This window comes from Polyodon spathula, chromosome 18 (assembly GCF_017654505.1).
Source record: "Polyodon spathula isolate WHYD16114869_AA chromosome 18, ASM1765450v1, whole genome shotgun sequence".
Taxonomy (NCBI): domain Eukaryota; kingdom Metazoa; phylum Chordata; class Actinopteri; order Acipenseriformes; family Polyodontidae; genus Polyodon; species Polyodon spathula.
In genome coordinates, this window is record NC_054551.1 from 35,949,430 (window position 1) to 35,975,893 (window position 26,464).

The window sequence follows — 26,464 nt, forward strand, 5'->3', positions numbered from 1 at the left end:
CTGCAGGCAAAGTTAAAAGTAAGTTTGTAACACATGTCAAACTAAAGACTCCCTGTTTCATATAGACACAAAACTCAGCCTAGTAGACAAGCTGTGAGAAGAGGCAGGATTGCTGCAGATACAGGCTCCCCCTCGCTGAGCAAGTGAATGGCGGCTGAAGGGTCAACAGCATGTGCTGGCCAAGCTCAGCACCAAGCAACACTCACCTTGAGCCAGTGAACACACCTGCTAGCCTGCAGGATCCCAGCTAAGAGCAAACTGTCATTATACTTGTAATTAGCTCTAACTTCAAAAGAAACAAATCTGGCTAGTTCTATACTCAGTTTGAAAGAATTAATAGAAAAATACTTTACCTGCTCCTGCCCTTCATCTTTTGTGCAGTCCTCTGCTAAAGTGTGTTTTTGCAAAGATTGTTCTGCTCTCAATCCAACATCATAGGATGACTGGATCTCTGTGGACCTATCATCTGCACCCTGTTGGGATTGAACATTGTTAGACAAACCTGCTGATCTCAGAGAGTCGGGAGGATGAGCAAGCCAGTCCGACGAGTATTGGCAGCACTAACTACTCTGAATAGGCAGTTGAATCTTTATCACATTTTACTTCACTTACCCAGGCTCTCCCTCAGTAAAAGCATCCTATGCAGTACTGTTAAACCCTTTCATTTTTGTAGCTCAGGATATGTATGGCTGACTGTAAAATCGGTAAGCATCTTGGCAGGCACTGTAGTGCTAAACATAGCTAAACTCTGCCCCCTTCCCCTTTGTATATTGCAGAATCACAACATAGATTTTGTGGTCTGTTAGCAGTAGGAGATGGTGGACAGTGGGATTGTTACCATTGAGTCAATGTTCTCGTCATGCTTTGCCTGGGGTCCGCTATCCTGTGCAAACTGTGCTGAGGCAGCAGAGCCTTCTTCCAAACAACACACATGTCGACTGGAGCACCTGGAGAGCAGAAACAAGCTGCCTGTCAGAATGAACTCGTGGAAATCTGAAGAGACCCTGCCCTCCGGCATTCCAATGCTGAGGTCTACTGCATCATACACAAAACAGAAAACAGAGCCCAAAGAAAAAATAAAAATATTAACAGTATAAAGATATCTAAAAATGAAATTACGGTAAGGATAACTGAGCGCTGTGCAAAAGCTGGAATATTTGAATGGAGTTTAATAGGCAACTCCGGTGTCACACAGTTTAAATAGCAACGGTGCCCAGAAGGGTCCAATGACAACAGTACAATGCCATCTGCCAACCGAGCCCCAAGACGAAAGGAGCCCTGCCATCTTTCATTCTGGACAGGCGCATGACAAAGCCCACGGTCTGCTCAAGTCATTCACACAGGTAGTCTATTAGTCTGAGGTGCAAAAGAAATACAGCCAGGTATAGCAGCAAACACATGGTACAGGTTTTGGGATGATGTTGATTTGAAGTTATAATGATACTGGTTTCACCCAAGTGCTTCATCAGGGTCAGATTTCTGGTTAATTATTATTTTTTTATAAATACCTTAAAAGACTTCATGATGGATGGTGGAACTGCCTAAACCAGACAGAAGTGGTTCACCTCAATGACTGACATTGGGAAATGCCCTTGTAAACCTGACACATGTTTGTCCAAAGATCTTACTCCGCCTGTGGTATCAGGTCCATTCTCCACGTGCACATGTGTTTATCAGCTCATCTTTTACTCATACAGCCAACAGCAACAAGTGACACTCTGCAGTAAGTTACACAACACTGGGAAGTGCTCTGGCAGCTGGGCTTGTTTTAACTGTAACTCTGCCCAACACATAAACACAGAAAGCTATTCCTCTGCAGCAGTATTAGGCTATCATGTTCATTAGTGGTGAGGCAATAAATTACAACAAAACTGAAAAGCTTCTATAGGCACAGTATAGAGCAGGGGCCTCCAACCTTGGTCCTGGAAAGCTCTAATCCTGCAGGTTTTCCAGATGTCTTTACATCATCAGTGGCTAATGATTTGGAACATGTTAATCTGAACTAATTAAGACAATAATTGGTTCAATGAAGTAACTGAGAAGTCAGTTGAAATGAAAAGCAGAAGCCCCTGCAGCTCTCCAGGACCAGGGCTGGAGACCCCTGGTATAGTAAACAACACAAACTGCTGCCAAAGTTCATAACAGTGCAGTGAGAAACAGTAATCAGCAACCCAGCTTTTCAACAATGTATTTTTTGCGTTCTTCAGCTTCATTTTGGAAAGCCTTGCACTCTCGTGACCCTGCCCCCAGTGGCTCACCTAGAAAAGCATGGCTCAAACCCTACAGGTCAGGCGCGGAAACTTCAGACCCTACTTAAGATCTCCCTCCCCAGTTACAGCATGTGCAACTATGGTATGGCTTCCTTTCCAGCGCAATGATATCTCTATAGCCAGACGAGTCTGTACCAAAGCATTTTTTGAATCCCAGTGCTCTCACTCAAACAGCAGTGTGTGAAAGGCTTTATCACGTCCCCATAAGTGCACTACCAGACTGTTTTGTCATGTTGAAACGAGAAAAATCAAAAAATACAAATAATACGAAGAGCACGAAGGGAAAGCAGTTACAGCTGTCATGTGAGCACGGCTTTTAAAGGAGGCCGTTGGCAGCTCCACAATAACTAAATGAAATTCAAGCAAACTCACTTCTACTGGTTTTGTTTTCAGTTGCAGTAAAGTCGCATCAGTATTGACTGTGATGCTGTTTATACCAATGAAGGCACTTGCCAAAATGTTCGTCTGCTTATCTCTCTGAACAAGTCACTGAGATTGTCATGCACTGAAGAGCCTGAAATACTAATCAAACTGCAGTAGGAACAATAAGAAAATATCCACAAGGAACAAAACCTACATATAGGGGGATCTTATTTCCTCTGAAAGCAACCACCTGAAACAAAATAGCTAAATATGAGGTTACACATTTCTTGAATTTTTCAATGTATCAACATAGCTTCTGAGCTAAATATAGTTTCACATGAAGTTAGTTTCCTCTAAAAGACGGTGTGCACTTGAGAAGAGTATAGTGTCAAATATCTAGCCAGATAAGCAGAGTATCAAGTATTATACTTCTCAGTAGAAGGAGCCAAAAAGCACCTTGACCATTTATTCTTAGTACTCTGTGAAATGGCTACACTACAAAGAGATATTTTAAAAACTCACACTCAAACATTTTATTTGTAAAGATTCCTGCTCAACGCATGGCTGGTGCTGTGCTGTCCCGACAGATCAGAAGCTCTGAAGAGTAAGTCAGGCAGACGCATTTGGTCACTTGTTTCAGTATTAGATACAGCTCTTATCAGTCACCGCTCTGCATGGAAACACAAATCCAGCTCATCCGTTCTAATCCTCCCAATGTTCCCACTGACACAGAGAAAGGGAGGTCCAGCTGAAAAATCAAAAAGTACACAAATGTTTTAATGTGGGGCTTTGTGATGACTAACCACCCCAGGCTACAGATTAAAAAATACTGCTGTCTTTATTAGCTGCCCTTACTCATTACTGTGCAATCCCACTACCACAGTATTCCCACTCTCACCAGAAGGGAATGAACCTCGAGGTCCGGATCACTACAGTTACAAAACAGAACAGGAAAGATCTGGCATAGTCTCAAAAGAGCATGCTGTACACTGGGTGTGTGACAGGGGTGTTCAGCTGTACCTGTTTGGGGCTCCTAGTCCTTGGTGAATGGAAATATACCTTCAAATATCCTTTGTTTAACTCAGCTCACAGAGCAGGAGCTGCAGTTGCCTCACCCGTGATGAAGGGATTTATGTAATGCAGTAAACAAATGATTCAAGAAGGTTATCAAGAAGTAAACCGCGGCATTGCACTGTAACCCTACTAAACATTGCACAGGGGAGGACTTGAGCATGCTGCTATCAAGAACAAGCCCAGAGTACATAAAGCACAGACACATTTAAGACCTCTAGGTGTTCACTGTAAAGAAGAACAGAAGGTTGTGATGACTAACATCAACGTCGTGCGTCACAGTCTTTAGCTAGCTAATACAGCACGTAGTCACTTCTCACCCATCATACCTGTAACTTCCAATCACTTTTAGATTACAGAATACATGTCTAAGCACGACACATTGACACAAAGACTTGCGTAACACTGTCAGCAATACAGCATGGTCAATTTAGTGTGCATGCTATAGGAATGGGAAACTGGCTTTGCCAGTCATCTCTACAAATACCCAGCCAACACAAAGTAACTTTATTAGAATTCAACAATTTCACATGTTTTGAAGCTGTTCTCATTCAATACATAGACACTCATTCCTTCCAATAACCATTAATACAATACTCTCCTAGTACAGAAGAACTGTGATCCAAGGTCTACCAGGAGAGGCTGATCATTGACAAGACTGATACGTAACCTTAAGATAACCAATCATGCCACCTTCTCAGAAAAACATACTTGTTTGTGTCTTAGCTAATGTTTGAACCCAGAACACAGTATTGCAATTCCTAGTCATGGAGAAAATAACCACTTAAAACAAGCAACTTAAAAAACAACAGCAGGTAACTTGATTTAAGTTTATGGTTTACAACTATTTTTATTAAAATAAAAAAGTTGAATCAAAGACAAAACTGCCCTTTAATACTACACAGGCACAGCCTTTAAAAATCATTCAATGACGTGAATTACACTTCAATACTTTGCAGAGGTCCAGCCTAAAGTATTCCTTCAAATTTAAGAAGCAGGATATTTTTAAAAAACAAAAAATGGTTAAAAAGTGCATCTTAAAATTTGAGTACAGTAATGAAGCGTGTATTGAATCACCAACAAAAGACATGACTACCCGACTACACAAACAGCAACGCGACTGACTGCTGAGAAAAGAGAAATCAAAGCATTACTGCCCAACCTTGAATCACCCATGACATACACACAGCCATTTTCAAAGAAGAGTACCTAGCTTCATTAGGAATTCCAAGAGAAGCGTTTACAATTTCAGCGTTTCTAACAAACAGCACCAGCTTGGACAGATTGGAAATGGTGATCAGTCCCCCGTAGGCTGACATGCCAAGCAATACCACAGTTCACAAACTGGGAGAAAAACAAGTGTTTTCACAACTGGAAATGAGAAGCAGCTCACAACTGCACTGCTCTGTGTGAGTAATCACAAAGAGAAATGAGAAGCAGCTCACAACTGCACTGCTCTGTGTGAGTAATCACAAAGAGAAATGAGAAGCAGCTCACAACTGCACTGCTCTGTGCGAGTAATCACAAAGAGAAATGAGAAGCAGCTCACAACTGCACTGCTCTGTGTGAGTAATCACGACTGGAAATGAGAAGCAGCTCACAACTGCACTGCTCTGTGTGAGTAATCACAAAGAGAAATGAGAAGCAGCTCACAACTGCACTGCTCTGTGTGAGTAATCACAAAGAGAAATGAGAAGCAGCTCACAACTGTAGAATCCTGCAGAGACATTTTAAGACACCAAGCTACTGTATTCAGAATGCCTGAAATGCAACAACAATCTCTAAGGAAGTGGGTGTCAGTGTCGAAAACACTATGAGCCGCATTCTGAGTAGTTCTGGTTAAAATGAATAAATAAATACATACATACAAGCAGTGCTGGATATTGTAAGTGCTGCAAGACTTTATTCTCTCATACATGATTCTCGGCCGCTATCTTTAAGCATTATAGAAACTCAGTACACTGCAGTAAGTAAAGAGTTTTGAAAAAAAAGACAATATTAAGTCTATCTAGGTAGTTTTGCAAGCAGTGATTTTTTTTAACTCTTAAAACTCAGTCCCACTCACTCTGAAGCAGCGAATGTCACACACATATACTGTAAAAGCCACCTAACTGGTTCATGGCTTGTTTTAAAGTACCGACTCTGGGCTTTCCAAAGACTAATTCAGTGTGCGTATGCGCTACTCCTAGCCGGAACTACAATCACCTGAAGTTAAGCCTCTCATCCTGTGTGACAGATCACAGCTTAGGGTTTGTTTTGAGTCTATTGCTCTGTCATTGTAGCAGCTAGTATGTTAATTGTGTGGCCCTTCATTTTATGTTACATGCACGCAGTATAAACTATCTAGTAGCTAAACATACATAAATAAACAGTGAAAAACAGATGGAAATAAGGCTGAGTAAAGAGAAATGGAGCGCCAGTTAAAAAGAAAAGCACCTTTTTCTTCTGCTGCAGCAGAAACTTCCTGTCAGGCAATGGCAAAAGCAATGGAGAGTGCTCTGTCTCACAGGGATGAGCAGCTGTAGGTTTCCTGAAAACAGATTATTTTAAAGCAACACCAGTGTGAATGATGATGCAGTAAAATATATATTGTTTTTTATATGCAAAAGTGTTTTATTTATTTTTTTGCCACCACCACACAAAAATGAAATCCAAGCCTTGTGTGTGTTATTCCTAGAAACCAAGAACTACAATTTGCATTTTTGCAATCTTTAGATTATCAGTCCTGTGCATGTAAAACACTTTTGAAAGACTTTGTTTTACAGGGATAACGAGAACAATCTGTGAAATTACTGGGCTACATCACAAAACAGTTTGAATGTACACAAATTAAAAAAATACAATAAAAACTGTCAGGAAACATAATCCATGGCTGGTACAGTTGTTGTGATAGAATTATACTGTATTAGGCCTGCATCTCCACTGAACCAGAGCTGGAAGAGAGGAGGGAGAGAGAATAAAAGACACTAAAGCATGAAAGAGAAGAGAGACTGCCCTTGGGAGAGCCTGGCTGAACCCATCATGTGATCCGAAGCGATCTGAAAGGCATTCTGTCAGCACTGTGCTTCAGCGGAGCAGCAGAACAGGCTGATCAAACAGGCAAATCAGGAAACACACAGCATGCCAACCCCAGCAAACTGAACTGCACTCCTGAGAACACTTGAATCGATTGATTTAACCAGGAGGGAACCCACCGAGAGTCTCCTGTCATTTACAAGGGGGTCCTGGAAGACAGCAGTGGCACAGCTCCCCATCTCTGGAGATGCCGAGTACCCGAGAGGAAGAGACAGAAAGGTGAAGAGAAGAACAACATTTTTAACAAGCACTGTAAAACAGGATTTTTTTGTGGCAACTTAATTTTGCTAATGGCCTTCAAAGTCAATTTTTGCTGCAATAAATGTTTGTACTTCTTTTTCTTTTAATGTTCGGCGCATGTACGAATAATGTATCTCATGGTACATTCATTTTGCAGATTTTTAATAAACGTGAAATTAGCAAACATTTCCTTCTCGCGAAATGTTCTTGTTTTACAGTAGTTGAGGAGCAACCTGCAAACAGCAGCAATGCTACACTGATGGATCACAGAGTGCATTTGGAGGAGGCCTCCAAGGAGACAGGAACGCTCCTTCATTCAAACCCTTTGCCAACTCCCTGACCCACAGGATTTCAAATCCTGAAGTAATTACACCTTTAAAAACAAAAAGTATGCATTATTTTAACTTGTCCAATTTAAATTAGAAGTTCAAATACATTTTCAATGCAGCCCAAAAGCCATTGGCTGCCAGAGAGGGTCACTAGGCTGCTGAACCACTGAAAGAGCGTAATGTCTTCCCAATGGTCTGTAAGCAAGAACAACTGAAACCAGCAAACACAAAACCAGGCCTCGTCCGATTGTTCCACTTGATAAAACAGAATAAAAGAGCCCAGCTCATCCTCGTCGAGTAAACATTCCTCTGGATGGGTGTTATTTCAATTCAGAATGCACAGTGCTCAATAAACACACCTCGCAATGCTCTTCACTGTTTGCAGCATTGTTTACTGCAGAATTAAGAGGGCTCAATAGTCATTTGAATATTTTCTATTACTGTCTGAAGAAACAATGAAGATGTGATATAATACCAGAGCCCCAGGTCTCAGTCACCAGTGTAAGCTGTTATTAGACTTTACTCTCTACCCAATGGCTTTGCCTGACTCTGCTTACTGTTTTGCCCTCAGTATGTATTTTTAGTAATGCTCAGCTTGCTGTTTATTATTCATTCAAGCATAATTCCTGAATAAATAAAGAAAGCCTGCAGATTTTACTCTTCTGGTGACTGGGCTAGCATGCGATGCTCGACTTTTCTAATGCGTTTTGATTTGAAAAGACCCACCCCTAATACAATACACTTATTCTGAGATTTTATAACATTCACAAGTCTAATAGCAGCCTTCTCACGAGTAATTCCTTCAGCTTTGATTGAAGTTTACATCTTCACTTTCTTATCTGTTAAATAAACCCTTTAGGCAAGAGCAGTATACAAACACTCAGAGTCAGTATGGCAACACACGCTCTAGCAAAGCGTTGTCTCTGTTGTCACATGTGCAGAGCCAGGTGCCACCAACCCTTCAGAGAAACCAACGCTCAAACAAGCGCTCCTGCGTCTCACTCCGAGTCCCTGTCAGCAGAACCATACACTCAACAAGCACTCCTGCGTCTCACTCTCAGAGCCCCTGCCAGCAACAGCGAGGGTTATACTCACAACCACAGGCCTGATTAATGAACACTGTGAAGAGAGAGACGCGGTGGCAAGGGCCAGCTGCGGTGATAATTGTTCATGTTCTTTTCTTTTCTGGCTTCAAATTCATTTCTAGTAAATATCCCAGGAATCCTGAATCCCAGTCCTACAAGAAGACCCGTGCCAGTGAGGGCACACCCTGCCCTCACTGGCAACCAACAGGGTCATTCCTTCTGAATTGCTATACTGACAGAAAAGGTCTCTAGAAATCACACCCATACAGATCAGTTAGTGTCAGCCTAATGTTTAACTTCTAATAAATACATGATCACCATTTGAATGGCCTGATCCAGTGTCCACAGTCAGAGGTGTGTGGAGTAGTAATAAGCTGTAGATCCAGGTGTGCAAGCACAGCACCTTCATAGACAGTAAAGTGATTGTACTACAAGCATTTCAAATGACATGGAAGTCGAACAGGGCCACTGGTAAAGGTGGGCTTGTTTCCGAGAGACCCCACAGACTGTTGCATAACTGTTTCTCACAAGTCCAGCTCAGAAATGGTCAACAACAAACACCATAGCCTTCTATCAGTACACTGCACAGCATAACTGAGAATGAGAGCAGCGAAAATAAACTGTCCGCAAGTAAGAGACTAGATTAGTTCAGACATGTTTATTTAAACAGCCACAGGCTTCTGTTCTCACGCTTGCACTAGCCAGCCAATCCACTTTTAAAGGAACCCCCCTCCCTCCCAGCATATTATCAGACACATGGGAGGACAAGTTCTAGTATTCAGAGACGCATTCATATAGGCACATTTACAATAGTATTGTAATAATTAATACAAACCATTACAAATCACTGTTCTGTCGTGTTTTATTAAAACAGTATCTCAATATTTAGCCTTTTTAAACAGTTTATTGGAGGAAGAATGCACCTGCAATCACAAGTGAAAAAAATAAATAAATAAAAAAACAATCACACGTGTAGCCGGGCAAATCTTTACATTCAGGGTGCCAGTGTTAATGTCTCTATTTACAAAACTACGTTTCCTTGGCAAACCAGCAGCTTTCATGAAAACGCTACAGCAAGGACCTCGTAGAGACACATAACTGGGTTCAAATGAGAGGCAGTAACCAGCAGCTGGAATCAGACCCACAGTAAAGGTGACGCATCCAGACAGCTTCACCGTGCACACAGAGTCACCCCGCACACAGAGTCACCGTGCACAGTCACCCTGCACACAGCATCACCCCGCACACAGCGTCACCCCGCACACAGCGTCACCCCGCACACAGCGTCACCCCGCACACAGCGTCACCGTGCACAGCACCGTGCACAGAGTCACCCCGCACACAGCATCACCCCGCACACAGCGTCACCCCGCACACAGCGTCACCGTGCACAGTCACCCCGCACACAGCGTCACCGTGCACAGAGTCAGCGTCACCGTGCACAGCGTCACCCCGCACACAGCATCACCCCGCACCAGTCACCCCGCACAGAGTCACCCCAACCACACAGCATCACCCCGCACACAGCGTCACCGTGCACAGAGTCACCCCAATCACACAGCATCACCCCGCACACAGCGTCACCCCGCACACAGCACCCCAATCACCCCACACACAGAGTCACCGTGCACAGAGACACCCCAATCACACAGCATCACCCCGCACACAGAGTCACCACCCCAATCACACAGCATCACCCCGCACACAGAGTCACCGTGCACAGAGTCACCCCGCACACAGCATCACCCCGCACACAGCACCGTCACCCCCCAATCACACAGCATCACCCCGCACACAGCGTCCCATTAGGGTGCCAGTGTTAAGTCTCGATTTACAGCGTCACCCCGCACACAGCCGTGCACAGAGACACCCCGCACACAGCCACCCCAATCACACAGCGTCACCGTGCACAGAGTCACCCCAATCACACAGCATCACCCCGCACACAGAGTCACCGTGCACAGAGACACCCCAATCACACAGCATCACCCCGCACACAGAGTCACCGTGCACAGAGTCACCCCGCACACAGCGTCACCCCGCACACAGCGTCACCGTGCACACAGTCACCCCGCACACAGCGTCACCGTGCACAGAGTCACCGTGCACACAGCGTCACCCCGCACACAGAGTCACCGTGCACAGCATCACCCCGCACACAGCGTCACCGTGCACAGTCACCCCGCACAGAGCGTCACCGTGCACAGCGTCACCCCAAGCACCCCGCACACAGCGTCACCGTGCACAGAGTCACCCCACACAGCGTCACCGTGCACAGAGTCACCCCGCACACAGCGTCACCGTGCACAGAGTCACCCCACAGCACACCCCGCACACAGTCACAGCGTCACCCCAGCACACACCGCACACAGCGTCACCGTGCACAGAGTCACAGACACAGAGTCACCCCGCACCCACACAGAGTCACCCCGCACACAGAGTCACCGTGCACAGAGTCACCCCAATCACACAGCATCACCCCGCACACAGCGTCACCGTGCACAGAGTCACCCCGCACACAGCGTCACCGTGCACACAGCGTCACCGTGCACAGAGTCACCCCGCACACAGCACCGTGCACAGCATCACCCCGCACACAGCATCACCGTGCACACAGCGTCACCCCAATCACACAGCATCACCCCGCACACAGCATCACCGTGCACAGAGCATCACCCCGCACACAGCATCACCGTGCACAGAGTCACCCCAGGTCACACAGCACACAGCGTCACCGTGCACACAGCGTCACCCCGCACACAGAGTCACCGTGCACAGAGTCACCCCAATCACACAGCATCACCCCGCACACAGAGTCACCCCAATCACACAGTCACCCCAGAGTCACACACAGCATCACCCCGCACACAGCGTCACCGTGCACAGCGTCACCCCGCACACAGAGTCACCGTGCACAGAGTCACCCCGCACACAGCGTCACCGTGCACAGAGTCACCCCAATCACACAGCATCACCCCGCACACAGCGTCACCGTGCACAGAGCGTCACCCCAATCACACAGCATCACCCCGCACACAGCGTCACCGTGCACAGAGTCACCGTGCACCCCGCACACAGCATCACCCCGCACACAGCGTCACCGTGCACACAGCTTCACCCCGCACACAGCGTCACCGTGCACAGAGTCACCCCGCACACAGCGTCACCCCGCACACAGCGTCACCCCGCACACAGCATCACCCCGCACACACACCGTCACCACCGTGCACAGAGTCACCCCGCACACAGCATCACACACAGCGTCACCGTGCACAGAGTCACCCCAATCACACAGCATCACCCCGCACACAGCGTCACCGTGCACAGAGTCACCCCGCACACAGCGTCACCGTGCACAGAGTCACCCCGCACACAGCATCACCCCGCACACAGCGTCACCGTGCACAGAGCATCACCGTGCACAGAGTCACACCGCATCACCCCGCACACAGTCACCCCGCACACAGCATCACCCCGCACACAGCGTCACCGTGCACAGAGTCACCCCAATCACAGAGTCACCCCGCACACAGAGTCACCGTGCACAGAGTCACCCCGCACACCCCGCACACAGCGTCACCGTGCACACAGCACAGAGTCACCCCAATCACACAGCATCACCCCGCACACAGAGTCACCGTGCACAGAGTCACCCCGCACACAGCGTCACCGTGCACAGAGCACCCCCGTCACACAGCGTCACCCCGCACACAGCGTCACCGTGCACAGAGTCACCCCAATCACACAGCATCACCCCGCACACAGCGTCACCGTGCACAGAGTCACCCCGCACACAGCGTCACCGTGCACAGAGTCACCCCAATCACACAGCATCACCCCGCACACAGCGTCACCGTGCACAGAGTCACCCCGCACACAGCGTCACCGTGCACAGAGTCACCCCAATCACACAGCATCACCCCGCACACAGCGTCACCGTGCACAGAGTCACCCCGCACACAGCGTCACCCCGCACAGAGTCACCCCCGCACACAGCATCACCCCGCACACAGCGTCACCGTGCACAGAGTCACCCCACACAGCATCACCCCGCACACAGCGTCACCGTGCACAGAGTCACCCCGCACACAGCACCGTGCACACCACCGCACAGAGTCACCCCAATCACACAGCATCACCGTGCACAGAGTCACCCCCGTCACACAGCATCACCCCGCACACAGAGTCACCGTGCACAGAGACACCCCAATCACACAGCATCACCCCGCACACAGCATCACCCCGCACACAGCCACCCCGCACACAGCGTCACCGTGCACAGAGTCACCCCGCACACAGCGTCACCCCGCACAGCACCGTCACCACCGCACACAGCGTCACCGTGCACAGAGTCACCCCGCACACAGCGTCACCCCGCACACAGAGTCACCCCAGAGCACACAGCATCACCGTGCACACAGCGTCACCCCACACAGCTTCACACAGAGTCACCGTGCACAGAGTCACCCCGTGCACAGAGTCACCCCGCACACAGCGTCACCGTGCACACAGCATCACCCCGCACACAGCGTCACCGTGCACAGAGTCACCGTGCACAGAGTCACAATCACACAGCATCACCCCGCACACAGCGTCACCGTGCACAGAGTCACCCCGCACACAGCGTCACCCCGCACACAGCGTCACCGCGTCACACAGCATCACCCCGCACACAGAGTCACCGTGCACAGCACCCCAATCACACAGCTTCACCCCGCACACAGCATCACCCCGCACACAGCATCACCCCGCACACAGCGTCACCGTGCACAGAGTCACCCCAATCACACAGCGTCACCGTGCACACAGCGTCACCGTGCACAGAGCGTCACCCCGCACACAGCGTCACCGTGCACAGAGTCACCCCGCACACAGCGTCACCGTGCACAGAGTCACCCCAATCACACAGCATCACCCCGCACACAGCGTCACCGTGCACAGAGTCACCCCCCGCACACAGAGTCACCGTGCACAGAGTCACCCCAATCACACAGCATCACCCCGCACACAGCGTCACCGTGCACAGAGTCACCCCAGCATCACACAGCGTCACCGTGCACAGAGTCACCCCAATCACACAGCATCACCCCGCACACAGCGTCACCGTGCACAGAGTCACCCCGCACACAGCGTCACCGTGCACAGAGTCACCCCAATCACACAGCATCACCCCGCACACAGAGTCACCGTGCACAGAGTCACCCCGCACACAGCGTCACCGTGCACAGAGTCACCCCAATCACACAGCATCACCCCGCACACAGCGTCACCGTGCACACAGCGTCACCCCGCACACAGCGTCACCCCGCACACAGCGTCACCGTGCACAGCGTCACCCCAATCACACAGCATCACCCCGCACACAGCGTCACCGTGCACAGAGTCACCCCGCACACAGCGTCACCGTGCACAGCGTCACCCCACACACAGCGTCACCCCGCACACAACATAAAATGAACTCTCAGTTTGAAAACCCATATAAACGACAGCTACAACGCTGAACTGTCATATTCATGATGTACATATCCAGGTGTCAAATCATAAAACGCAATATTAACATTATGGTACTGAATGATTAGCAGAATCAGGCAGTTTAAAATCTTAATACCAATTTTAAAAAATGGCATTGCATTAACCCGAACACTTGACAAACGGGATGCCTGGCGTGGGGCGGCACTGGGAATATAAACTTCATTATCGGGCCTACGTGATGACAGGATCACAGCGTGAAGCATGTAAACAGGATGAAATTGTACACAGCGCTGTGTCTAACACTGAACGGTGCAGCAGAGAGAAGAGCTGAGAGTGTTTTTCACTCATTACTATAACAATTAAAACAATACAGCATCGCCAGCACTAATTATACACGATGTCGCGTTCTGCTTACCAGCACAAGACCGAGAGAATCAGACACACCAACGAAACCTCTTTCATCATCTTCCCACGGAAACGAACATCCTCGCTGGCTTTGTTAACCCCTTCGTGTGGAGTTTTAAACAGCTCGGCAGAGCTCTGAGCCCTCGCTTGTGAAGGGGCTCGCTGCAATTGTAATAAATGAATGTGTTTTCGTGAACGCTGCCCTCTCGCCTGTGTCTCCCCGGCTGCCTCGCCTGTGTGTGTCTGTGTGTGTCTGTGTCTCCCCGGCTGCCTCGCCTGTGTGTGTCTGTGTCTCCCCGGCTGCCTCGCCTGTGTGTGTCTGTGTCTCCCCGGCTGCCTCGCCTGTGTGTGTCTGTGTCTCCCCGGCTGCCTCGCCTGTGTGTGTCTGTGTCTCCCCGGCTGCCTCGCCTGTGTGTGTCTGTGTCTCCCCGGCTGCCTCGCCTGTGTGTGTCTGTGTCTCCCCGTGTCTGCCTCGCCTGTGTGTGTCTGTGTCTCCCCGGCTGCCTCGCCTGTGTGTGTCTGTGTCTCCCCGGCTGCCTCGCCTGTGTGTGTCTGTGTCTCCCCGGCTGCCTCGCCTGTGTGTGTCTGTGTGTGTCTGTGTCTCCCCGGCTGTCTCGCCTGTGTGTGTCTGTGTCTCCCCGGCTGCCTCGCCTGTGTGTGTCTGTGTCTCCCCGGCTGCCTCGCCTGTGTGTGTCTGTGTCTCCCCGGCTGCCTCGCCTGTGTGTGTCTGTGTCTCCCCGGCTGCCTCGCCTGTGTGTGTCTGTGTCTCCCCGGCTGCCTCGCCTGTGTGTGTCTGTGTCTCCCCGGCTGCCTCGCCTGTGTGTGTCTGTGTCTGTGTCTGTGTCCCCCGGCTGCCTCGCCTGTGTGTGTCTGTGTCTCCCCGGCTGCCTCGCCTGTGTGTGTCTGTGTCTCCCCGCCTGCCTCGCCTGTGTGTGTCTGTGTCTCCCCGCCTGCCTCGCCTGTGTGTGTCTGTGTCTCCCCGGCTGCCTCGCCTGTGTGTGTCTGTGTCTCCCCGGCTGCCTCGCCTGTGTGTGTCTGTGTCTCCCCGGCTGCCTCGCCTGTGTGTGTCTGTGTCTCCCCGGCTGCCTCGCCTGTGTGTGTCTGTGTCTCCCCGGCTGCCTCGCCTGTGTGTGTCTGTGTCTCCCCGGCTGCCTCGCCTGTGTGTGTCTGTGTCTCCCCGGCTGCCTCGCCTGTGTGTGCCTGTGTCTCCCCGGCTGCCTCGCCTGTGTGTGTCTGTGTCTCCCCGGCTGCCTCGCCTGTGTGTGTCTGTGTCTCCCCGGCTGCCTCGCCTGTGTGTGTCTGTGTCTCCCCGGCTGTCTCGCCTGTGTGTGCCTGTGTCTCCCCGGCTGCCTCGCCTGTGTGTGTCTGTGTCTCCCCGCCTGCCTCGCCTGTGTGTGTCTGTGTCTCCCCGGCTGCCTCGCCTGTGTGTGTCTGTGTCTCCCCGGCTGTCTCGCCTGTGTGTGTCTGTGTCTCCCCGGCTGCCTCGCCTGTGTGTGTCTGTGTCTCCCCGGCTGCCTCGCCTGTGTGTGTCTGTGTGTGCCTGTGTCTCCCCGGCTGTCTCGCCTGTGTGTGTCTGTGTCTCCCCGGCTGTCTCGCCTGTGTGTGTCTGTGTCTCCCCGGCTGTCTCGCCTGTGTGTGTCTGTGTCTCCCCGGCTGTCTCGCCTGTGTGTGTCTGTGTCTCCCCGGCTGCCTCGCCTGTGTGTGCCTGTGTCTCCCCGGCTGTCTCGCCTGTGTGTGTCTGTGTCTCCCCGGCTGCCTCGCCTGTGTGTGCCTGTGTCTCCCCGGCTGCCTCGCCTGTGTGTGCCTGTGTCTCCCCGGCTGCCTCGCCTGTGTGTGTCTGTGTCTCCCCGGCTGCCTCGCCTGTGTGTGTCTGTGTCTCCCCGGCTGCCTCGCCTGTGTGTGCCTGTGTCTCCCCGGCTGCCTCGCCTGTGTGTGTCTGTGTCTCCCCGGCTGCCTCGCCTGTGTGTGCCTGTGTCTCCCCGGCTGCCTCGCCTGTGTGTGCCTGTGTCTCCCCGGCTGCCTCGCCTGTGTGTGTCTGTGTCTCCCCGGCTGCCTCGCCTGTGTGTGTCTGTGTGTGTCTGTGTCTCCCCCGGCTGCCTCGCCTGTGTGTGTCTGTGTCTCCCCGGCTGCCTCGCCTGTGTGTGCCTGTGTCTCCCCGGCTGCCTCGCCTGTGTGTGCCTGTGTCTCCCCGGCTGCCTCGCCTGTGTGTGTCTGTGTCTCCCCGGCTGTCTCGCCTGTGTGTGTCTGTGTCTCCCCGGCTGTCTCGCCTGTGTGTGCCTGTGTCTCCCCGGCTGCCTCGCCTGTGTGTGTCTGTGTCTCCCCGGCTGTCTCGCCTGTGTGTGCCTGTGTCTCCCCGGCTGCCTCGCCTGTGTGTGCCTGTGTCTCCCCGGCTGTCTCGCCTGTGTGTGTCTGTGTCTCCCCGGCTGTCTCGACTCCTTTTCCAGGCTCCTGCCCGCTCGCTCTGCGGAGGGTTATCAGCGCGAGCCACTCCTCCGTCTCGTGATGCAGCCGTTACAACCTCACCCGCAGCTCTCGCGCTGAGTTGGAACATATGACGTTCGCCAGCTCAGGGGGAAGAACACGCCCATAGCTTGGCTTCGAGTACCAGAGGGTATCCAATCAAAAACCATTTCAGAGACGACTACGATTCTCGCCCCGCCTCCTCCATACACCAAAGTATCCTGGGATTTGTAGTATATTTTTTTTTTAAATGTACATTAAAAGGTAAACAACTACAAATCCCATCATGCGTCACGCTCCTGACAGGGTGTCGTTACCCCTGCCTGAGTTCAAACAACAATTCAGAACTCACAGATATGTTTTAAAACCGGGTTTCTAAATACAAAACAGGGACATAGCTTGAGGGGGTCTGTGGTTTTATGACTTCTTGTACAGCCCCAGGGCGCGCTTTGTGATTGGAGGACACGGGGTAGAGCGGGTTTCTGCCAGGCGGCGGCGGCGGTTACTGTTCATTCATTTCTCAGTGGAAGCGAGGGTTGTATTTTCAGTCATGGTTGTCAGGGAGCTGTGTCTGCTCGTCGCTGTGGCGCACTGGGCGGGTCTCTCCGCCGCCGCTTTCTCGCAGTCGATGGACAGCGACTTCACATTCACCCTCCCGGCGGGGCGCAAGGAGTGCTTCTTTCAGACTATGAAGAAGGACGCCTCGCTGGAGATAGAGTACCAGGTAAGGATGCGCAAACGCAGGCCGATCCCGCTTACCTGCGCGTATCGACAAAGGGAGTGCCAAGGCTGTGTTTAAGTGTAGCGATCTGTTTATTAAACACGCTGTCACAGGGCTTGCTGCTGTGCTTAGTGTTAGTGTAGAGCACAAACAGGAACACTTACAACCCTCACTCTGCAATGCTTTTCCAACTGCTCATTACATTCCGGCTCATTATTATTAGTAGTAGTAGTAGTATTGTTATTGTTATTATTATTATTATTGTTGTTGTTATTCTTTATTATTATTATTATTATTATTATTATTATTATTATTATTATTATGACGACTCCTGAGCTTTCTACGGTTTATTCGTCCTGCTAATAATAACACCACGATAAGAGGAAACTCTGCAGCCTGGTTATCGTGGCTCCGCCCCCGCCCCGCCCCCGCCCCGTGGTTGGAGACGAGAGGGGAGGGGGCGGGTCGTATGGGTGACATTTGCCCAACACAGCTGTGGATATTGCACGCCAGCCATCGAGTGAGACAAGACCGCTTTTAACTCCGTCAGACAGCGTGTTGTATTTTTTGTCTTGCGTATGGAGGGAGCTAGGGACAATTCTAAAACTGCACCGGTTTTGTGTTCCAGACAGTCTCTATTCATTTTGACAAACAAACAAACCAAAGAGCACTTCCATCCAGAAAGTGTGAATCACAATCGATTTGACATTATATAAAAACCAGTACACATGTACACACGAAGATTAAACCAGTACACATGTACACACGAAGATTAAACCAGTACACATGTACACACAAAGATTAAACCAGTACACATATACACAAGATTAAACCAGTACACGTATACACACAAAGATTAAACCAGTAGACAAGAAGATTAAACCAGTAGACAAGAAGATTGGCATACCAGATTATATGTAACATTTTATTATGTATTCATTCCCTGCTCTTAGTGCAAAGCTGGGGCAGTGTGAAAGCTCATTTTTTAACTCTGGATGCTTTAACCCTTTAAGGTACAAGAGACGTGTGTCCCACCAATAACTCATTTTTATTTCTGCAATCAGGTGCACGAAACAGGGTTGAAAATTTACTGACAGGCTGGATCTGGTCATCTAAAGTATTGTTCTCGTGATGCTCAGTGTAACTGAGACTTGATCTCTCCTGTCTGTCTGCCCTGGTCTCTGCTGATAGCTCTGTGTTGCTGATTCTTGCTCTCCCCTCTGTCTCTGCTGATAGCTCTGTGTTGCTGATTCTTGCTCTCCCCTCTGTCTGTGTTGCTGATTATTGCTCTCCCCTCTGTCTCTGTTGATAGCTCTGTGTTGCTGATTCTTGCTCTCCCCTCTGTCTCTGTTGCTGATTCTTGCTCTCCCCTCTGTCTGTGTTGCTGATTCTTGCTCTCCCCTCTGTCTCTGTTGATAGCTCTGTGTTGCTGATTCTTGCTCTCCCCTCTGTCTGTGTTGCTGATTAGTGCTCTCCCCTCTGTCTCTGTTGATAGCTCTGTGTTGCTGATTCTTGCTCTCCCCTCTGTCTCTGTTGATAGCTCTGTGTTGCTGATTCTTGCTCTCCCCTCTGTCTCTGTTGCTGATTCTTGCTCTCCCCTCTGTCTGTGTTGCTGATTCTTGCTCTCCCCTCTGTCTCTGTTGATAGCTCTGTGTTGCTGATCCTTGCTCTCCCCTCTGTCTCTGTTGATAGCTCTGTGTTGCTGATCCTTGCTCTCCCCTCTGTCTCTGTTGATAGCTCTGTGTTGCTGATCCTTGCTCTCCCCTCTGTCTCTGTTGATAGCTCTGTGTTGCTGACCCTTGCTCTCCCCTCTGTCTCTGTTGATAGCTCTGTGTTGCTGATTCTTGCTCTCCCCTCTGTCTCTGTTGATAGCTCTGTGTTGCTGATTCTTGCTCTCCCCTCTGTCTGTGTTGCTGATTCTTGCTCTCCCCTCTGTCTCTGTTGATAGCTCTGTGTTGCTGATCCTTGCTCTCCCCTCTGTCTCTGTTGATAGCTCTGTGTTGCTGATTCTTGCTCTCCCCTCTGTCTGTGTTGCTGATTCTTGCTCTCCCCTCTGTCTCTGTTGATAGCTCTGTGTTGCTGATTCTTGCTCTGCCCTCTGTCTCTGTTGATAGCTCTGTGTTGCTGATTCTTGCTCTCCCCTCTGTCTTTGTTGATAGCTCTGTGTTGCTGATTCTTGCTCTCCCCTCTGTCTGTGTTGCTGATTCTTGCTCTCCCCTCTGTCTCTTTTGCTGATTCTTGCTCTCCCCTCTGTCTCTGTTGATAGCTCTGTGTTGCTGATTCTTGCTCTCCCCTCTGTCTCTGTTGCTGATTCTTGCTCTCCCCTCTGTCTGTGTTGCTGATTCTTGCTCTCCCCTCTGTCTCTGTTGCTGATTCTTGCTCTCCCCTCTGTCTCTATTGCTGATTCTTGCTCTCTCCTCTCTGTCTCTGGTCTTTCAGGTGCTAGATGGGGCAGGCCTGGATGTGGATTTCTATCTCTCCTCTCCGTCGGGGAATGTGCTGGTCAGTGATCGCAGGAAGTCGGACGGAGTCCACACGTGAGTAAGCAATAAACTCCTGGATCGGCGTGGCCTCCCGGCTCATCCTCCTCACCCCTCTGCGCCCTGTTCTCTGCTCCAGCCCCTTCCCTGACCAGTGGGGTATTGATCGCAGTGCAAGGATGTCACATTTCTGTGTTTCATTGTTATGTTTTTCTTTTGTCAGTAAATGCATCATGTTGCCTTTGCTGCTGCACAGATGGGAATACGACTCCCATTGCTTAGCAGTTTGATCCATTCCTGTTTTTTACTAGGAGTTTAATAAGACACACCTGAGCTTGTTGTCTGTACACATGGTGGCTAATGAAGCTTGTAGTAAAATCTGGAATGAGTGAATCTGCTGTGCAGTAGGAGTCGTATTCCCATGCCTGGTGTGTTCCTGTCTCTCTCTTTAGGGTGGAGACGGAGGATGGGGATTACATGTTCTGTTTCGACAACTCCTTCAGCTCGATCTCGGAGAAGATCATTTTCTTCGAGCTGATTCTGGACAACATGGAGGGCGAGGGAGGGGAGGACCCCGAGGACTGGAGGGAGTACGTGCACGGCACTGATCTGCTGGACATGAAGCTGGAGGACATCCTGGTATGGGGATGGGGGCAGTGGGTTTCAGTAGCTCAGTGGTTAGAGAAGGTGCTGGGCAGTGGGTTTGAGTAGCTCAGTGGTTAGAGAAAGCATTGGACAGTGGGTTTGAGTAGCTCAATGGTTAGAGAAGGCGCTGGGCAGTGGGTTTGAGTAGCTCAGTGGGTACAGTGCTGGGCAGTGGGTTTGAGTAGGTCAGTGGGTACAGTGCTGGGCAGTGGGTTTGAGTAGGTCAGTGGGTACAGTGCTGGGCAGTGGGTTTGAGTAGGTCAGTGGGTACAGTGCTGGGCAGTGGGTTTGAGTAGGTCAGTGGGTACAGTGCTGGGCAGTGGGTTTCACACCAGTCACCCATGTCACGACACGTCACAACAAACTCATCAGTCACCCATCATTCCGACCCGTGACCCAAAGTCATCGACTACGCATGTCTTCACGACCCGGTGACAGTAAACTCATCGACTCACCCATGTCACGACCTGGGTGACCCAAACTCATCGAGTCACCAAGTCTCTTGGTTACACGACCCGTCACCCAAAACTCATCGAGTCAACCAATCTCTTTATCGACCCTGTCCCAAACAAACTCATCGAGTTACCAATCTCTTTCGCAACCCTGTCACCAAAACTCATCGAGTTACCCATGGGTCACGACGACCCGTACCAAACTCATCCAGAGTCACCCATGTCACGACCCGTCACCCAAACTCATCGAGTTACCCAATCTCTTCCGGTGCGACCGTGACTCAAAGTCATCGACTCGTGACCATGTTCACGACCTGGTCAGGACCAGTGCACATGTCACACGGGTTTGACGAGTAACGTCATCGAGACAGTGCTGGGCAGTGGGTTTGAGTAGCTCAGTGGGTACAGTGCTGGGCTGCAGTGGGTTCTTCCTGCTGATTGGCTGTAGCACTGGGCTGTTTTCTCTCCCTGGCTACACAGCAAGGTCTCTCTGCCCTGCAAACAGGAAGGTTCAGGCTGTCTCTTGGCAGGCAAGTCCAGCTCTGTGTTGTGTGTATTGTGTGGATCTCTAGTTTCAAGAGGGAATATTTATTTAATGAGAACAGCTTAACATGAGAGAAGTCAGGGTGACAGTCACTGATTAATGAGTAAACCAGTTGGAATCAGTCTGCCTCTTACCTGACCTGCTGTTTGTAAAATCTCCTTTAGAATGTCTGCTGAGTGTAGAGTGACTGCAGAGCTCCTCACACAGCCAGGCTGAAACACGTCCAGTAACCCGAAACTGGCCACCTTGTTATTTCAACCACTGTTAATTTTGTGTCTTTAGTCTGAATCCGCTGTGCTGTTGTAGCTCAGTGTAACTGGACTGTCCTCTCCCCCTCTCTCAGGATGCGATGAACAGCGTGAAGGCTCGGCTGGGTAAGAGTGTGCAGATCCAGACGCTGCTGCGTGCCTTCGAGGCGCGGGACCGCAACCTGCAGGAGAGCAACTCGCAGCGCGTCAACCTGTGGAGCATCACTAACCTGCTGGTCATGGTGCTGGTGTCAGGGGTGCAGGTCTACCTGCTGCGGAGCCTGTTCGAGGACAAGAGGAAGAGCCGCACGTAGCGCCAGCCCCCCAGACACACCACCCGCCCCGGGACGAGGACACAACCACTTTGTTACTGGTTTTGAAACATAGGTTTTTTTTTTGGTTTTTTGGGTTTTTTTTTTTTTTTTTAGAAATACAGCAATACAGCCTCTCCTCTCTGTAGCTGCTTTGTGGGTCCCAGAGCTGCCTCTTCTCTTTCTACCTGCCCTGTGGGTCCCAGAGCTGCCTCTTCTCTCTCTTCCTGCCCTGTGGGTTCCAGAGCTGCCTCTTCTCTCTCTACCTGCCCTGTGGGTTCCAGAGCTGCCTCTTCTCTCTCTACCTGCCCTGTGGGTTCCAGAGCTGCCTCTTCTCTCTCTACCTGCCCTGTGGGTTCCAGAGCTGCCTCTTCTCTCTCTACCTGCCCTGTGGGTTCCAGAGCTGCCTCTTCTCTCTCTACCTGCCCTGTGGGTTCTAGAGCTGCCTCTTCTCTCTCTACCTGCCCTGTGGGTTCCAGAGCTGCCTCTTCTCTCTCTACCTGCCCTGTGGGTTCCAGAGCTGCCTCTTCTCTCTCTACCTGCCCTGTGGGTTCTAGAGCTGCCTCTTCTCTCTCTACCTGCCCTGTGGGTCCCAGAGCTGCCTCTTCTCTCTCTTTACCTGCCCTGTGGGTCCCAGAGCTGCCTCTTCTCTCTTTACCTGCCCCGTGGGTCCCAGAGCTGCCTCTTCTCTCTCTACCTGCCCCGTGGGTCCCAGAGCTGCCTCTTCTCTCTCTACCTGCCCCATGGGTTCCAGAGCTGCCTCTTCTCTCTCTACCTGCCCTGTGGGTTCCAGAGCCCGCCTCTTCTCTCTCTAGCTGCTCTGTGGGTCCCAGAGCTGCCTTTTCTCTCTCTAGCTGCTCTGTGGGTCTTTCAGACTTTCAGATAGAGAGGCGTTTTAGGGATACCCCACTGAATCATGGAAAGTGGGCTGCTGCTTCATGGGCTTAGCTGCACTGTTTTTGTTTTTTTTCTGCTACCCAGATCCTCCTAGCAAAAGGAGCTCACAAGATCACACCCTCATGTCTATGCCTGGCCTTCAGGTCCTGTCCTTGTGTTGGGGAAGAGAAGCCACAAACACAAACCACACCCTCTGTGCTGCTGCTGCTGAGAGCAGTCATTGCTCAATCCCGGCTGCCCACTGCCAGCTGTATACTCAGAAACAAAGCGATTCCTTCAAGCAGTTGTTCCAGCTCTTCTGCACGGAATGAGGTGCAATTTTATATTGGACTGTTACGATAGTTTTCTGGTCTGCCTGCATAGATAGAGGCTCTCCAGAGCTTGTTGCTGCTTCTGCCTGGAAAGACAAGACCCTGTACTGCAGTAACTGCTCCTGCCCTGCCATGCCCCCGCCCCGCCATGCCCTGCCCCGTCCACCGCCCCGCCATGCCCAGCCCCGCCCCCGGAGTACAGCAACACTGACAGTGAGAGCTACGTCTTTCACTCCCTACAGCACACCTTTGTAATGGAATATTTTATAGGCAATGAGATCTGCTTTGTAAAGGCAGGCCTCTACTAGTCATCTGCATTGTGCCGATGCAAGTCTGTGTCAGACCCAGTTAAAGAAGTGCTGAGTGCAGTGGAGGTGCCCGGCCATGGCTCTCAGCCTCCAGGGTTCTCTTACAATCACTTCACATGTATAATGTTTTATTTTTAAAGTACATGGATCAGTTACTGCAGGTACAGACTGACGTTGAAGTCTGTGAGTGCTGCTTTTGTATGTGCCCTGGAACCAGTACAGATTTAAAATGCATAGAGATTATATATAGGTGTGTGTGTGTGTGTGTGTGTGTGTGTGTGTATATATAAATAATCTTTTTTCTTTAGTTTTTGGTGGAGTGCTGGGGCTGACAAGCCCTGGTTTAGTGCAGCAGAGAGGTCCTCTCCAGCTCAGAGTAGAGCATGTGTTCACACTGCACCCTCCTCGCATGCACTCCACACTTTTTCAATAACGCTTAGAAAATGAGACGTACGAAGGAAGATGTGCTTGCTATGCCTACAACAACAAAAAAACAACTGTAGTTTGTTGGATCAACTTTCAGTAACTCACTCGCAAAAGTTAACCAAAAAAATAATAATTACGTAGAATTAAATCTGCTAATCTAAAATGATAAAGTTTCACAAAGTAAAGGTTTTATTTAAACATTGGAATAAATGCAAGTCAATGCTGGAAGCAAAAACCTGGTCCAGGTATTTATTCTCAGCATACATGGGCAGGGGGATCACTGCACACTGATACAGACACATGGGCAGGGGAGTCACTGCACACTGATACAGACACATGGGCACGGGAGTCACTGCACACTGATACAGACACATGGGCAGGGGAGTCACTGCACACTGATACAGACATGGGCAGGGGAGTCACTGCACACTGATACAGACACATGGGCAGGGGACTACACACTCAGACACATGGGCAGGGGAGTCACTGCACTGATACAGACACATGGGCAGGGGAGTAACTGCACACTGATGCACATGGGCACTGATGATACAGACACATGGGCAGGGGAGTCACTGCACACTGATACAGACACATGGGCAGGGGAGTCACTGCACACTGATACAGACACATGGGCAGGGGAGTCACTGCACACTGATACAGACACATGGGCAGGGGAGTCACTGCACACTGATACAGACACATGGGCAGGGGGATCACTGCACACTGATACAGACACATGGGCAGGGGGATCATTGCATACTGATACAGACACATGGGCAGGGGAGTCCACACTTCATAGACAGACAGCATCTCCAGTAGAGAAGGGCAATGAGTTCCTCAAGTTACCTGTGTGTCAAGGCTCCTCTCTGCAGTGGGGGTGACAGTGGCACAGTGGCAGAGCCCTTGCTCTGGGGGACCCAGCTCCAGCTGATGAGGTCACACCAGCCACCGCCGTGCAGTTTGGGGGGGACAGGGGTGTTCACAATCCTACCTTCAAAGCAGACAGGAAGAGGAGGGTCTCAGGCAGTGGACGGGGACCAGTTTGTATTTTACACGTGCAGCACCAGCAGGGCAGGGCAGTGTGTGGGCAGGGCACTGTGTGAGCAGGGCAGTGTGTGAGCAGGACAGTGTGAGCAGAGCAATGTGTGTGAGCAGGACAGTGTGAGCAGAGCAATGTGTGAGCAGGACAGTGTGAGGAGAGCAATGTGTGAGCAGGGCAGTGTGTAAGCAGAGCAGTGTGTAAGCAGAGCAATGTGTGAGCAGGACAGTGTGAGCAGAACAATGTGTATGCAGGGCAGTGTGTGAGCAGCAGTAGGAGAAGCGATAGGGCCCACACCTGGACCGATCACTTTGCAGTGGATGATGCCCGGCCCCTCCACAGCCATTGGACACAAGAGCTTCAGCCTGGCCATAAAGTATATTATTGAAATGATCAGGAGCTGGGAGTTTGATGATGTTGATTGTTCCTCCCTTATAGCTGCATGAGTAACTCCTAACAGTAACCAGACAGACTCACAGGTTAGGGTTAGTTCATTAAGAACACATTTACAAGGGTCCTATTGTTCAAACTCCCCCTTACATCTACCTGCTCATTGCAATAATATATCTGAGTTCTGAAACGCAGGACTCTGTGCAGCAGGGCAGCTGCAAGCTTCATGCTGATTCTTGTATACTTTGGTTTTGTGAAGGCAGTTGGCACTTACCCCCGGCCTCCGTATCCCTCTGGTGGTGCCCGTGTGAGGCTGCCATGCCTGGGAGTTGTGCTTGAAGGGCAAGGAGCTCATGAGGTAGATGGGGTGAACCCTGGCTTCCATCTCTGCCCTGCCAACCATGACCAGACGTGGGATTCGATCAGTAGCAGCATTCATTTCATACAAGCACTTCAAACACTGCTCAGTGCAATCATACAGGAGCAGCATTCATTTCATACAAGCACTTCAAACACTGCTCAGTGCAATCATACAGGAGCAGCATTCATTTCATACAAGCACTTCAATCACTGCTCAGTGCAATCATACAGGAGCAGCATTCATTTCATACAAGCACTTCAAACACTGCTCTGTGCAATCATACAGGAGCAGCATTCATTTCATACAAGCACTTCAAACACTGCTCAGTGCAATCATACAGGAGCAGCATTCATTTCATACAAGCACTTCAAACACTGCTCTGTGCAATCATACAGGAGCAGCATTCATTTCATACAAGCACTTCAAACACTGCTCTGTACAGTCTCTGCTGTGAAGAGTCTCTCTGCCTGTCCTGTTCTCCAGGGCTCGAGCACAGGTGTGGGGCAGCCTGTCAATCTGCACTGTGGCCATCCGTGGGAGAGGAGGGAGAGGGGGGAA

The 26,464-nt window shown here is 50.4% G+C and overlaps 2 protein-coding genes across 6 annotated transcripts in view; one reads left to right on the forward strand and one right to left on the reverse strand.

Annotated features, from left to right (window-relative positions):
* LOC121330658 (SUN domain-containing ossification factor-like) overlaps positions 1-14,611 on the reverse strand; it is a 32,610-nt gene extending 17,999 nt beyond the window's left edge. For 4 of the 5 annotated variants that reach the window (XM_041277346.1, XM_041277345.1, XM_041277344.1 and 1 more), the window contains exons 1-3: positions 14,321-14,611; positions 839-947; positions 354-473 (exon numbers count right to left, since the gene is read on the reverse strand). In XM_041277346.1, coding sequence (XP_041133280.1) covers positions 354-473; positions 839-947; positions 14,321-14,370 — 279 coding nt within the window. In that variant the 5' untranslated portion in view covers positions 14,371-14,611. Of the gene's footprint in view, positions 1-353; positions 474-838; positions 948-3,155; positions 3,382-14,320 lie in introns of all 5 variants that reach the window. The other variant, XM_041277347.1, reaches the window with a different exon arrangement.
* A 2,433-nt stretch (positions 14,612-17,044) lies between these two features.
* Positions 17,045-24,348, forward strand: LOC121330986 (transmembrane emp24 domain-containing protein 5-like). The gene is made up of 4 exons (XM_041278048.1): positions 17,045-17,494; positions 19,931-20,028; positions 20,424-20,610; positions 21,956-24,348. The coding sequence occupies exons 1-4, from the start codon at positions 17,321-17,323 to the stop codon at positions 22,172-22,174; spliced, it is 678 nt and encodes a 225-aa protein (XP_041133982.1). The 5' UTR covers positions 17,045-17,320; the 3' UTR covers positions 22,175-24,348.
* Positions 24,349-26,464: the final 2,116 nt, after the last annotated feature.